Source organism: Oryctolagus cuniculus, chromosome 17, assembly GCF_051225735.1.
Source record: "Oryctolagus cuniculus isolate XC-2025 breed Fujian yellow rabbit chromosome 17, ASM5122573v1, whole genome shotgun sequence".
Lineage (NCBI taxonomy): Eukaryota > Metazoa > Chordata > Mammalia > Lagomorpha > Leporidae > Oryctolagus > Oryctolagus cuniculus.
The window spans coordinates 65,356,263-65,368,752 of record NC_142883.1 but is presented as its reverse complement, the minus strand read 5'-3'; the positions used below and the strand labels follow the sequence as shown (position 1 = coordinate 65,368,752).

At 54.5% G+C, this 12,490-nt stretch overlaps 1 protein-coding gene across 24 annotated transcripts in view; it reads left to right on the top strand.

Moving 5' to 3' along the window:
* The window catches only part of PEMT (phosphatidylethanolamine N-methyltransferase), a 61,070-nt gene that overhangs the window by 39,526 nt on the left and 9,054 nt on the right, over positions 1–12,490 (top strand). For 22 of the 24 annotated variants that reach the window (XR_016223662.1, XM_051830752.3, XM_089317109.1 and 19 more), the window contains one exon: positions 12,264–12,379. Coding sequence is in view for 23 of the 24 variants with exons in the window: in XM_051830752.3 (XP_051686712.1) it covers positions 12,264–12,379 (116 nt within the window). In the remaining variant the exon portion in view is untranslated. Of the gene's footprint in view, positions 1–7,394; positions 7,606–12,263; positions 12,380–12,490 lie in introns of those variants that run through there. The other 2 variants (XM_089317113.1, XM_089317110.1) reach the window with 2 other exon arrangements.

Below are 12,490 nucleotides of genomic sequence, written 5' to 3'. Positions count from 1 at the left end.
GTCTGTGAGAAAACAAAAATTAAAATGTACATTTATTTTGGTGCAGAAACTTTTTGAAATCAATGCATTTTTTTTTCACAGTACACATTTCCCATAAACTCTGTGAAGTTGTTAAATAAATCTTTTTTTTTTTTTTTTTTTGGACAGGTAGATTTATAGACAGTGAGAGAGAGACACACAGAGAAAGGTCCTCTTTCTGTTGGTTCACTCCCCAAATGGCTTCTAAGGCTGGCGCTGCGCCGATCCAAAGCCAGGAGCCAGGTGCTTCTCCTGGTCTCCCATGCCGGGGCAGGGGCCCAAGCACTTGGGCCACCCTCCACTGCACTCCCGGACCACAACAGAGAGCTGGACTGGAAGAGGAGCAACCGGGACTAGAAGCAGCGCCCATATGGGATGCTGGCGCTGCAGGTGGAGGATTAACCAAGTGAGCCACAGCACCGGCCCCTAAATAATCTTAGAAATGCACATCTGATGAGCTTAAGAGGGGGCTGTGGCCAAGTGGCACACGCCACCGCCTGCGTCTTGTCTGGACCACTCAGCAGCTGTGGAATGTGCCGACTGGCGGGATCCCTGCTTGCCTGCTGGGGTGGGCACAGGGCCGGGACTCAGGTCCTGGGCTTGTACCCTGTTGCAGAGAGCCAGAGGCCACCATGCAGGTCCTGGCAGCCCAGCCATCCCCCTCCTGGGGGCGTGGGTCCCTGAGTGCTCCCCTGCCTGCCCTTCCTGTCTGGGTCTTCCCAGGAGGGGGCAGGTTGCATGCGAGGCCAAGATTCCAGCCAAGTCAAAGGCATGGGACCATCTTCCAACGCTGCCTGGAGGGCCAGGTGTTGGGAAGGAGCCCCCCTCCCGGCACAGCAGGCTCGGGAAGCAAGTGAGTCATGGTCGGCCGCAGTGCTGGGAAGTGGCGGAGCTGTGGTCCCTTCCCAACCCGCTCCAGGGCCAGTGCACGCCCAGGCCAAGTCTTTGGTCCTGGAGCCTCAGGAGCTGAGTGGCCCCGGGCTTTCCCTCCTCCTCTTCCTCCCCAGCAGATAAACACCAGGGGCAGAAGAGGTGGCCGAAAGGTACTGACTAATGGGCAGATGAGCCTGCCTGGGGCCAGCACCAGGAGAGGCCACTGCTGGCGGTGGCCCGCGCGAGGAGCAGGTGCAGCGGCTGCGGCTCAGCCCTCCGCGATGAGGTGGCCTTTGCCATCACTGCAGCGAGGTCACTCCACAGCGGATGGGGACTGGGGACCTGCAAGGGTGGGGTCAGCAGAGCAAGAGGAAGCCAAGGAGCCTGGGCTGTGGAGGGAGCAGGTGGGCAGGTCCCCTCCCTTCCTTTCCAGGGTCACCCCGCCCTACATTTGGGATGTGACCATCTTTCTAAGCAGAGGCCCAGAGACCCTCTAACAGATATGAGGGGTCATTTTCCAGCCCCAAAAGCCCCAAGCCTTGTGGCCCTTGGCTCTCCCTGGTGGGAGACGCAGATGGACTTCCTGGCTCCTGGCTTTGGCCCAGCCCTGTCCCCCTGTTGCAGGCATTTGGGGAGTGAACTGAATGAAAAACGTTGTTTTAAGAGCTGTGAATGTGTCTGTCACCTCCAGAAGCTTCCTTGTGCCCCCCGGATGCCCACCCTGATCTGCATTTTGCCACCAGACATTGGTCTGGTTTTGATGCCCCAGGCTCACACACTATGAGTACCTTTTGGCCCAGCCGATTCCACCCTGGGTGGCTGGGAGTGACCAAGCGATGCCACGCGTGTGTGTCAGTTTCCTGGTTGTTGGCTGGTGAGTGTGCCACTGTGCGCAGGCCCCACCGTTGGTTTTCTGGGTCACCTGTTGCTGGACATGTGGGTTATTGCTACCAGGACTGAGGTCGCTGCGTAGAGCCACTTTCTGGCTTTGCACGGGCGGCTGCTCTCATTTCCCGTGGACGAAAGCCAGGAGCAAGATGGCTGGGCCACACGGTAGCTGTCTGTGTGTCTGCTTGAGAATTGGCCAGATGTCACTTGGCGGTGATGGTGGTGACTGCTCCCCCTGCGACCTCGCTGGCAGCGAAGGAGAGTCCTGGCTGCTCCACTTCTCTCCACCCTTTGGTGTGGTCAGGGTTTGTTTGCAGCCATTCCCATGAGTGCAAATTTATCCTTGTCTTATTGGGCTGTAAGAGTTATTTATATATTCCAGTTACAAGCCCCTTATCAGGCAAATGATTTACAAATATTTTCTCCCATGCCGTGGGTCCTTTTTGTGTTTTCCATGATACTATCCTTGGAAACCCAAGAAATGAAACTTCGTGATGAGATCCAGTTTATTATATGCTTCTTTCTTCTGTTGCTTGTGCTGTTGTTGGTGTCGTATCTGAGCAACCATGGCCAAATCCAAGGACATCTGCACCTGTGTTGTCTTCTAATAGTTTCGTAGTTCTAGGTCTTGAGTTCATTTTTCTACGTGGTGTGAGGTAGGGATCTGTCCTGATTCTTTTTGCATGGGGATGTCCAGCTGTCCCGACATCTATGTCTCATTCTTCCTTCATCTTGGCAGCCCTGCTGAAAAAGGAATTGACAGGTGAATCAGGATTTCGGGTTCTTCCTGACGCCACACTTGCGCTGGCTACTGTTGTGTTGTAGCGAGTTTGAAATCAGGAAGTGTGCGTTCTCTTAATGTTATCCTTTATCGAGATGATTTTAGCTACTTGGGGTCCCCTGCACATCCACTAGGCAGCAGGGTCAGCCTCTCAGTGTTGGCAGTGGAGCCAGCTGAGATTCTGGCCCTGACTGCATCGAATCCCTGGATTAGTGCTATCTTCCACACTCCCCACATGGCTACAACGGCTGGAGCTGGGCCGATCCGAAGACAGAATCCCAGAGCTTCTTCCGGGTCTCCCATGCAGGTGCAGAGGCCTAAGGACTTGGGCCATCCTCCACTGCTTTCCCAGACACATCAGCAGGGAGCTGGGAGTAGCTAGGAATCTAACCAGTGCCCATAGGGGATGCCAGCGCTGCAGGCAGAGGCTTTACCCACTACGCCATCAATTTTTGTATATTAACCTTGTGTCTTGTAACCTTGCCAGGTTCAGTTATTAGTTCTAACAGTTTCTTAGTGCATTCCCTAGGTTTTTTTTTTTTTAAGATTTATTTATTTATTTGAAAGTCAGAGTTACACAGAGAGAGTGGCAGAGGCAGAGAGAGAGGCAGAGAGAGAGACAGAGAGAGAGAGAGAGAGAGGTCTTCCATCCACTGGTTTACTCCCAGTTGGCCGCAACAGCTGGAGCTGCGCTGATCTGAAGCCAGGAGCCAGGAGCTTCTTTGGGGTCTCCCATGTGGGTGCAGGGGCCCAAGGACTTGGGCCATCTTCTACTGCTTTTCCAGGCCACAGCAGAGAGCTGGATCAGAAGTGGAGCAGCCGGGACTCGAACCAGTGTCCATAAAGGTTGCCGGCGCTGCAAATGGCAGCTTTACCCCCTGCGCCACAGTGCCGGCCCCTCCCTAGGGTTTAACAGAGTTAGTTTTATTGCTTGTTTTTGAATCTAGATGCCTTTACAAGAGTAATTCAGAAAAATTTGCAGCAAAATTAAATTAAAAGATAAATTGTCTTGCTGTAAAATATTTTGAAGGGCAGGTGTTGTGACACAGCAGGTCAAGCCACTGATTGGGACACCCACGTCCATGTTGGAGTCCCAGTTCAAGTCCCGGCCACCTCCGCTTCTGATCTAGCGACCTGCTAATGCACGCTGGGAGGCAGCAGGTGATGGCTCAAGTGTCTGGGCCCCGCCCACCCATGCGGGAGACCCAGATGGAGTTCCAGGTGCTGGCTTCAGCCTAGCCCAGCCCTGGCTATTTGGGGCATTTGGGGAGTAAACCAGCAGACAAAAAAAGAGCTTGCTTCTCTCTCTCTCTCTCTCTCTCTCTCTCTCTCTCTCTCATTAATGCACAGCCTGCGAGGTGGCAGTGATGGCTCAAATCACTGCCACCCACATGGGAGATCCGGATGGAGTTCCTGACTTCAGCCTGGTCCTGCCCTGACTATTGTAGACATCTGGGGAGTGAACCAGAGGCTGGAAGGCCTCTCTCTGTCTCTGTGCCTTTCAAATAAAATGAAAATAATTTTAAAAAAAGTAAAACAAGAAAGTCGCATAGCCATGGCAAGAGTGGATTTCCTTTCCGGTTTTGTTCCCAAGCACAGGAAAACCTGCAGCCATTTTCGATGACTATGAAGTTAGTCGCAAGCCTCCACCTGTTAAAAAGATTGAGTTGCTTTCTTCGTTATCACATTTTGAGAGCTCTTCATGTGTTTTGGATTCAAGCTTTACGGAATGCATACTTGAGGCTAGCCCATAACTTATCTTTTCATTCCATCAGTAAAATCTTTTTTTAAAAAGATTTATTTTGTTTATTTTGAAAGACAGAGTTACAGAGAGAGGTAGACAGAGAGAGAGGTCTTCCATCCACTGATTCACTCCCCAGATGGCCACAATGGCCAAAGCTATGCCGATCCAAAGCCAGGAGCTTCTTCCGGGTCTCCCACATGGGTTCAGGGGCCCAAAGACTTGGGCCATCTTCTACTGCTTTCCCAGGCCATAGCAGAGAGCTGGATCAGAAGTGGAGCAGCTGGGACTCAAACCGGCACCCATATGGGATGCTGGTGCTTCATGCCAGGGTATTAACCCGCTGCACCACAGCGCCGGCCCGAAAGCCTTTTTTTTTTTTTTTTTAAAGATTTATTTTATTTATTTGAAGACAGAGTTAGAGAGAGAGAGAGAGATCTTCCATCTGCTGGTTCACTTCCCCAAGTGGCTGCGATGGCCAGAGCTGGGCCAGGCTGAAGCCAGTAATGCCTTTTGAAGATAAGCAGTTTTAAAAACATTGCTGTTCAGTTCACCCATTTTTTTTTTTTAATGAATTAGGCTTTTCACGTTGTACCCGAGGAATCGTCACATTCTCCAAGATAATGAAGAGTCTCCCCTGTGTGTCCTTCTGAGTTCACTTTTTCGCGTTTGGTCTGTTACGGGTGGAGGTTTGCTCCTGTGTGCGTGATGTCCGATTGCTCGTCTGCCCTTTATTTCTGAACCCTCTGCCCCGTCCCCCTGGTCTGGTTGTCTGTCTGTCCGCCAGTCCTACGCCGTCTCCACTACTGTAGCTCTGTTGACACATCTCAAAACCTGGTTGTGTCAGCTTCATTCTTCCGTTTCAAAGTCATTTTGCCAGTACTGGGCCCTTGACCTTTCCTGTGAGTTTTAGGATCCCATTGTGACTTGGTGCCCGAGAAAGCCCACTGGGCTTTGGGTGGAGCCGTGCTCACCCTGTAGATTGTCGAGAGGGGAGGGGACACCCCAGGAGCACCAAGTTTTTCCATCATGTGAATTTTCCAGAAACTTTTGAAGTCTCTTCCTGTCTGGGGATATGCCATCCAATGTCCCACGTAGGATCATCCTCGCTGGCTGTGAGCAAAGGTGGACCTGCCTGGACCCGCTGGACGTTGAGCAAGAGTGTTGAGAGCGCCCCGAGCCTCAGCCGGGTCTCCCACGTGGGTGGCAGGAGCCCAGGGACTTGGGCCATCTTCCGCTGCTTCTGCCCCGGGGCCATTAACAGCAAGCTGAATTGGAATTGGAGCAGCCGGGACTCTAACCGGCACCCAGCTGGGATACCTGTGTTGCAAGTGGTGGCTTTGCTATGCCACAGCGCTGGCCCCAGACTTTATTTTTTAAATATTCTACTCGCCTTTTGTTCCTGGGGTAAACCCTTCCTTAATCATGGTTTTTCGTGGTATGTTCCTTTTTTTCTGAATCCATTGGGCTAATTTGCCAAGATTTTTTTTTCCCCTCTAGAATTTTTACGTCTGTTTGTAAGGGACATTTGTAGTTCTCTATTCACCTCATGTCTTTTTTTTTTTTTTTTTTTTGACAGGCAGAGTGGACAGTGAGAGAGAGAGACAGAGAGAAAGGTCTTCCTTTGCCCTTGGTTCACCCTCCAATGGCCGGCGCGCTGCGGCCGGCGCACCGCGCTGATCCGATGGCAGGAGCCAGGAGCCAGGTGCTTTTCCTGGTCTCCCATGGGGTGCAGGGCCCAAGCACCTGGGCCATCCTCCACTGCACTCCCTGGCCACAGCAGAGAGCTGGCCTGGAAGGGGGGCAACCGGGACAGAATCCGGCGCCGCGACCGGGACTAGAACCCGGTGTGCCGGCGCCGCTAGGCGGAGGATTAGCCTAGTGAGCCGCGGCGCCGGCCCCACCTCATGTCTTTGACTTTGGTATCAGGTAATGCTGATCTTGTTAAAGGAGTTGGAAAATACTTCCTCTTCATTTTTGAAAGAGTTTGTATATAATCGACATTAGTTTTTTTTTTAAAAGATTTATTGATTTATTTGAAAGTCAAAGTTACAGAGTGAGAGAAGGAGAGGCAGAGAGAGAGAGAGAGAGAGGGAGAGAGAGAGAGGTCTTTCATCCACTGGTTCACTCCCATTTGGCTGCAACGGCAGAGCTGTGCCAATCCAAAGCCAGGAGCCAGGAGCTTCTTCCAGGTCTCCCATGTGGGTGCAGGAGCCCAAGGACTTGGGCCATCCTCCACTGCTTTCCCAGGCCACAGCAGAGAGCTGGATCGGAAATGGAGCAGCCACATGAGATACTGGCACTGCGGGCAGCAGCTCCACCTGCTATGCCACAGCACCGGCCCCATAATTGGCATTACTGTTTCCTTAAATAGCTATTTACCAAATTGGCATACATTTGTCTATGAAATTTCCTGATCCTTCGACCATCTGCAGCCTGGAGTGATAGCATCGCTTTCATTCCTGAGGTTGAAAACTTTTTTTCTCTTTATCATTGATCCCTCTGGATAGAAGTTTTATCAACTTTGTCTTCTCGAAGAACCAGCTCTTGGTTTTATTGATTTTTCTTGTTTATCCATCTGTTTTCTATTTAATTGCTTTCCAGAGCTGAGCCAATCTGAAGCCAGGAGCCAGGAGCCAGAAGCTTCTTCTGGGTCTCCCATGTGGTGCAGAGGCCCAAGAACTTGGGCCATCTTCTACTGCTTTCCCAGGCCATAGCAGAGAGCTGAACTGGGAATAGAGCAATGAGGACTTGAATCGGTGCCCATATGGGACACTGGTGTTGCAGGCTGGGGCTTTAACCCACTGTACCATAGCGCACCTCCCTTTTAATATTTATTTCATATCTGTTTATGTATTTATTTCCCCTTTTTAGCCTGCTGGAGGCTGTCCACATTTTCCCTTGTGTCTGACGTTTCCACCTGGTCTGTGAGCGCTCTTGTGCTCAGGCCCAAGGCCTTTTTTTGTTTGTTTGAAAGGCAGAGAGACATGGAGAGGGGGAGATGGAGGGAGGGGAGGGGGGGGGGGAGAGGGAGAGAGGGAGAGAGAGTCTTCTATCTGCTGGTTCACTCTCCAAATGGTTGCAATAGCCAGAGTGGGGCCGGCCTGAAGTCGCGTCTGGAACTCCATCAAGTTCTCCCACTCGGGTACCTGAGCTATCGTCCACTGGTTCCCAGGCACATTAGAGGGGAGCTGGATTCGAAACAGAGCAGCTGGGACTCGAACTGGCACTCTGATGTGGATGGTGGCCTGGCAAGCAGCAACTTAATCCACTGCCCCACAACACTGGCCCCAGGCCCAACATGGTATGTGTTGTTTCTACCAGACTTTCTAACCAAGGAGCTCTGGATAGCTGTTTTTTTTTTTTCGGGGGGGTGGGTGGCGGGGAGGGAGAAGGATATCGAGAGACCACAGTTTGAATGCTAGTGGAGCTAGGGAAAATGAATTTTTCAGGGACAGAAATAAATAATGAGTTTATACAGTATTTCTATACCAAAAGCTTTTTGCTTAACTTAAAAAAATCTTTTTAAAATTTATTTGAGAGGCAGAGAGAAAGTACCCATCTGCCAGTTCACTTCCCAAATGCCTGCAATGCCAGGTCAGGGCAGAGCCAAAGCCAGGAGCCGTGAATCCAGTCCAGGTCTCCTTCGTGGGTGGCAGGCACCCAACCCCATGAGCTGTCGCCTCTGGAGTTGGAGCCAGGACTTAAACCTCAGGCCCTGTGATAGGGAATGCTACAGTCTAAACCACTAGGCCAAACCCCGCCCCCTGCCTAGCTTTCTTATTTCACTTTTGTATCTTTTCCTCTCCTTTGGGGAAACTTGGCCCCTGACTATATTGACATAACTGATTCACCTGTGACCAGAATGCCAGTGCCTGTATTCCCATCTGTGCCATGACTCCCGGTGGCTGTGGAATTTCTTGGGCTCTTTTTGTCCTTAGGCTGGGGAAAAAAAAATTCCTACCTACGTTTTTATCGACTTGATGTGCAATTGGTACCATTTATTTATTTATTTTGTAAAAACAATCCCTTTGTTTTCACTCTTGAGTATACAAAACATTTCGGTGGGCCCATAGTCAATATTACAAAACGAAAGATGTTCCTAAAAGCCCGAATCTGTCTCCTCCTCCCCCGCCCTGCTCCCTCCTCACCTGGAGGGAATCACCCCGATTCCTGTTGGCCCACCCTCCCCTTGTTTCTTTTTGAGAACACTGGGGCAGGTGCCCAGGCTGCAGGAGGAAGCTGCTGTCCCATATTGGATTGCCCGGGCTCTGAACCTGTCTCTGGCTCCCGGCTCCGGCTTCCTGCTGTGGATCAAGTAGTTGGGTCCCCAAGAATGAATGAATGAATGAACAAACTAAAGGGTTCCTGGGGCTTTGGCCAGGCCCAGCTCCAGCTGTTACATGCACTTGGGGGAATGAACCAGTGGGTGTGGGTGCACTCTCTTGGTCTTTTTCAAATGCAAAAAAAAAAAAAGAGTTGGGGAACTCTCTATCCGTGAAGTTTTTTTTTTTTTGTTTTTTGTTTTTTTTTTTTTTTTTTGAGCGGCAAGGGTTTGTGTGTTCACTGCACCCCACCCCCTGCTCCTTTTCCGACATGACAGGTAAGAGCACTTTCTCCTCCCGCACCTGGCTTTTTATTGAGCATTGCATCCTGGAGCTCACTCCTTCCTGGTTCCTCCACCGCCATGCATGCAGCCAGGCCCCTGCTGGCGGATGCTGGCGTGGGCCCCACCATCGTAGGATGTGATTGACTTGGGGGGGAGGTTGCTGGAGCCAGAGTTGGAACCCAGAGCCTTTGCTCGGAGCCCTTGCTCTGTCCTTTGTGGCTGTGGAGGGTGGGCACGGGGAGTCCGAACAGAGGGCAGGGGCCAGGACGCGGAGCATGTGTCGGGGACCAGGGGACGGTGTGTCACCCTTCCAGGTGTTCTCCCTGGGGGGCGGGGCTTAGGACCCACCCTCCTCACAGAAACCTGCTCTGCATGCTCCCAGCTCCTGGTCATTGGCTGGCTGACCTCCAGGCCCCGCCAGAGTCCTCGCCCACAAGAAGATAGGAGCTTCTGGGCAGGTCCCACTGTGTCTCCCGGTGGGGTGGGTGGGAGCAGGAACGAGGGAGGAGCAGAGAAGGCCTTGGCACTGCTCACTCATCATCCACTGACTCAGAGCAGCATCCACTGAGCCCTCTTTGGGGGACAGCCGCGTGCACGATGTCACAGCAGGTGTCACTTGCACTGCTGGGCCCTGGCCACAGCGCCCTGGGGAGCGAGTCCAGAGGAGGGAGCAGGTGCTGGCCCCTGGCATCGGCTAGGACAGCAGAGCAGGCAGGGGGTGGGCCCTGCTGCAAGGGGGCGCTCAGGTGTTGCAGGAAGCTATGGGGAGCGCAGGAGCCCCTCCTGTCCCCCCGCCCCGTGCTCTGCTTGCCCTGGCGACTGCGGCCCTCAACGCGCTTCCTCCAGCACGCCAGCAGGCCCCACTGCCCCAGGCGTCTGTCCACGCTGGGATGAAACACACGGCACCACAGCCAAGGAGTGCTAGCCGCTCTCCAGCCCACTCCCAGCCTCGCACACATGAAGCCAGCATCGTCAGCTGCTTCCACCGACCGGGGAGCCGGTAGAGGAGCACGGACCCAGAAGCCGACGCCCTGAACCAGTCCGGGGCTCCACCAGGCGCACGGGAGATGCTCCATGAGACCCAGCCTCTGTGCCCCTGCCCCACCCCTATTCCCCCAGCAGCCCTGGCTTCAAGGGCAAGGGGGAGGGGTCTCCAACAGCCCCTGATTTTCTGGCCTCACCGGTTGGGGGAGACGGCTCTCAGGCCTCCTCCGTGGCCCTTGCTTTGCTCATGTGGGTCTCAGGACAAGGGGTTGCCCGTGCTGTTTCCAATGCATGAGGCTCCCTGGGCTGCGATTCTCAGTATTGAGTTACACGCATGACGTGGAGCCAAGGGCAGCGTCGCTATGTTCCTGTTTCTTCTCAAAACAGTTTGCTGCCTAGTGTGACACCTGGCCTGCAGTACAGGTGGATGGAAGGCGGCGGGCTGGGTAGGTGGGGGCAGGGTGGGCGAGTAAATGGATGAAGAGAGGGGTGCACGCATCCATGGAAGAATGGGCGGTGCAAAGAAGGGTGAGCATGGATAGGTGAGTGGGTCAGGTGTGGACAGATGGGGGGTGGATTGTGAATGATATCTGGGTACATGAAGGATGGGCGGATGAACGGATGGGTGATGGGTGGATGGGGTGGGTAGAGGAGTGGATGGACGAATAGATGGGCAAATGGATGAGTGGGCAGATAATGGATGGCGGATGGATGGATGGATGGATGGATGGTGCATGGCTGGGTGCGCAGGCACACAGAGGGGCCCTCTGGTCTGTGAGGGAACCCAGACACAGTCTGCAGTTACAGAAGGCTCTGAGAAACATCCCGCCGTGGCTCAGACCCTGGGCTCAGGGCTCCTGGCACTGATGAGACAGCTGCAGGATGCCTGGCAGCGCGTGGCCCCCCCCCACCCCGGTTCTGTCAGGTGCCCCTGGGTTGTCACCGTCCCTGGGCACTGAGCTCCTGCTGTCGCTGGGCCAGGGCTGCAGCATGTCCTGCTGCATCTACGCAGTCTCCCTGGGCAGGCATTGTTGTCATTTCAAGCACAGGAAGGTCCCGTGTCACTCGGTTTGGGCAGATTCAAACCGGGATCCAAGCAGGTCTCGGGTCACCAGCATAACCAGGTACACACGCTGTGCTTTGTGCTGCGGCCAAGCACAGCCGTCCCTGGCTCTGTGTGGCCGCAAGTCCCAGGTCTCCAGAGTTCTCTTTCCCTGTAGATGCTGACCAGGGTCATCTCTGGTCATGGCAGTGGGCACACAGCAGGCTGGGGTTGCGTCCTGGAGCCTCAGGGGTGTGCTGTGCCTGTTGTGGGCTATGTGGACATCTAGGGGGGCTGGGCACCTCGGGCTGCACCCCCAGAAGCCTCATTCGCAGAAGAGAGCAGAGCTGCCCTGTCCCCGTGGGGTGTGCAGCCTGCTGGGGCTCCCAGTGGAATCCCAGGTCTTCATGTGAAAACTCTGCGTGCTTAGTTGTCGGATCAAATACGTTGGCAAACGCTGTGAGTTTGACTAGAATGTTCTGGCCTCCCAGCTACGACCCCTATCTGAGCCCAAGGATGCAATCCCCAGGCACGCCCAGAGTTAGAGCCCTGGGAAAGATAACAAGGGGGCTGGTGGCTGCACACACAGCGGGTTAAGCCACCGTCTGCAGAGCCAGCACCCCGTGTGAACACCGATTTGAGTCCCGGCTGCTCCACTTCCCATCCAGCTCCCTGCTAATGAGCTTGGGAAGGCAGCGGAAGGTGGCCCAAGTGCCTGGGCCCCTGAGGCCAGGACTGCAGCGACCCTGGACATATGTGCTTTTAGGGCCCCGGGCAGGTGGCCTGCCACCCTGCTCCCAGGCTGTGCACCTGCCTTTCGGCATCTTCCGTGCCTTTGCCTCCATCCACACATCCCTGCGCTGGGCCAGGAAGAGCCTGGGAGCCCAGCCAGGCGGCGTGGGAACAGCCCCGCCGGCAGCCCCGATGCTGGGACCCCACACACAGCAGGGTGCAGAGGGCGCATTTGGAGTTCTGTGGCTCAGGCGGCACCAGGCAGGGTCCCAGGTGGGGAGGGAGGTTCCCTTCCATCCCGAGGTTGCCCGTGTGGTGAGCACTGTGGGGGTCCTGCAGGCCCTTTTCGCTTCTTGGTTGCATTTGGCCAACGGTTGCATTTGGCTCCTGGCTTGCCTGTGTCGCCCATCCAGCCGCAGATGAAGGCAGGGCCCCGCTCCAGGATGGGCTGGTGGCCAGAGGCAGGTGGGCGTGGCTGTTGCTCCCTTCATTCTGCTTCCTGAGAACCCAATGGAGACCGCTCCCCACCACGCCCCCCCCCCCCAGCCCCACACGGCAAGCCGCTCACGTCTCGCTCTCTCTTCTGGCCGTCTAGGTTGCAAGATGGGAACAGAAAACTCGCAGGCTGAGCAAGGCCTTTGGGTCCCCCTACCTAGCCTGCTATGCGCTGGGCGCTGCCATCTTGCTGCTGAACGTGTTGCGCTCGCACTGGTAGGTCCTCCGGGGGCCCGGGTCGGGGGCGGCGGGGGGCACGACACCCGTGATCCCCAGGCTCACATCCCTGGAGTCCCCAGGAAGTGTCAGATGCCCCGCTGTTACCTT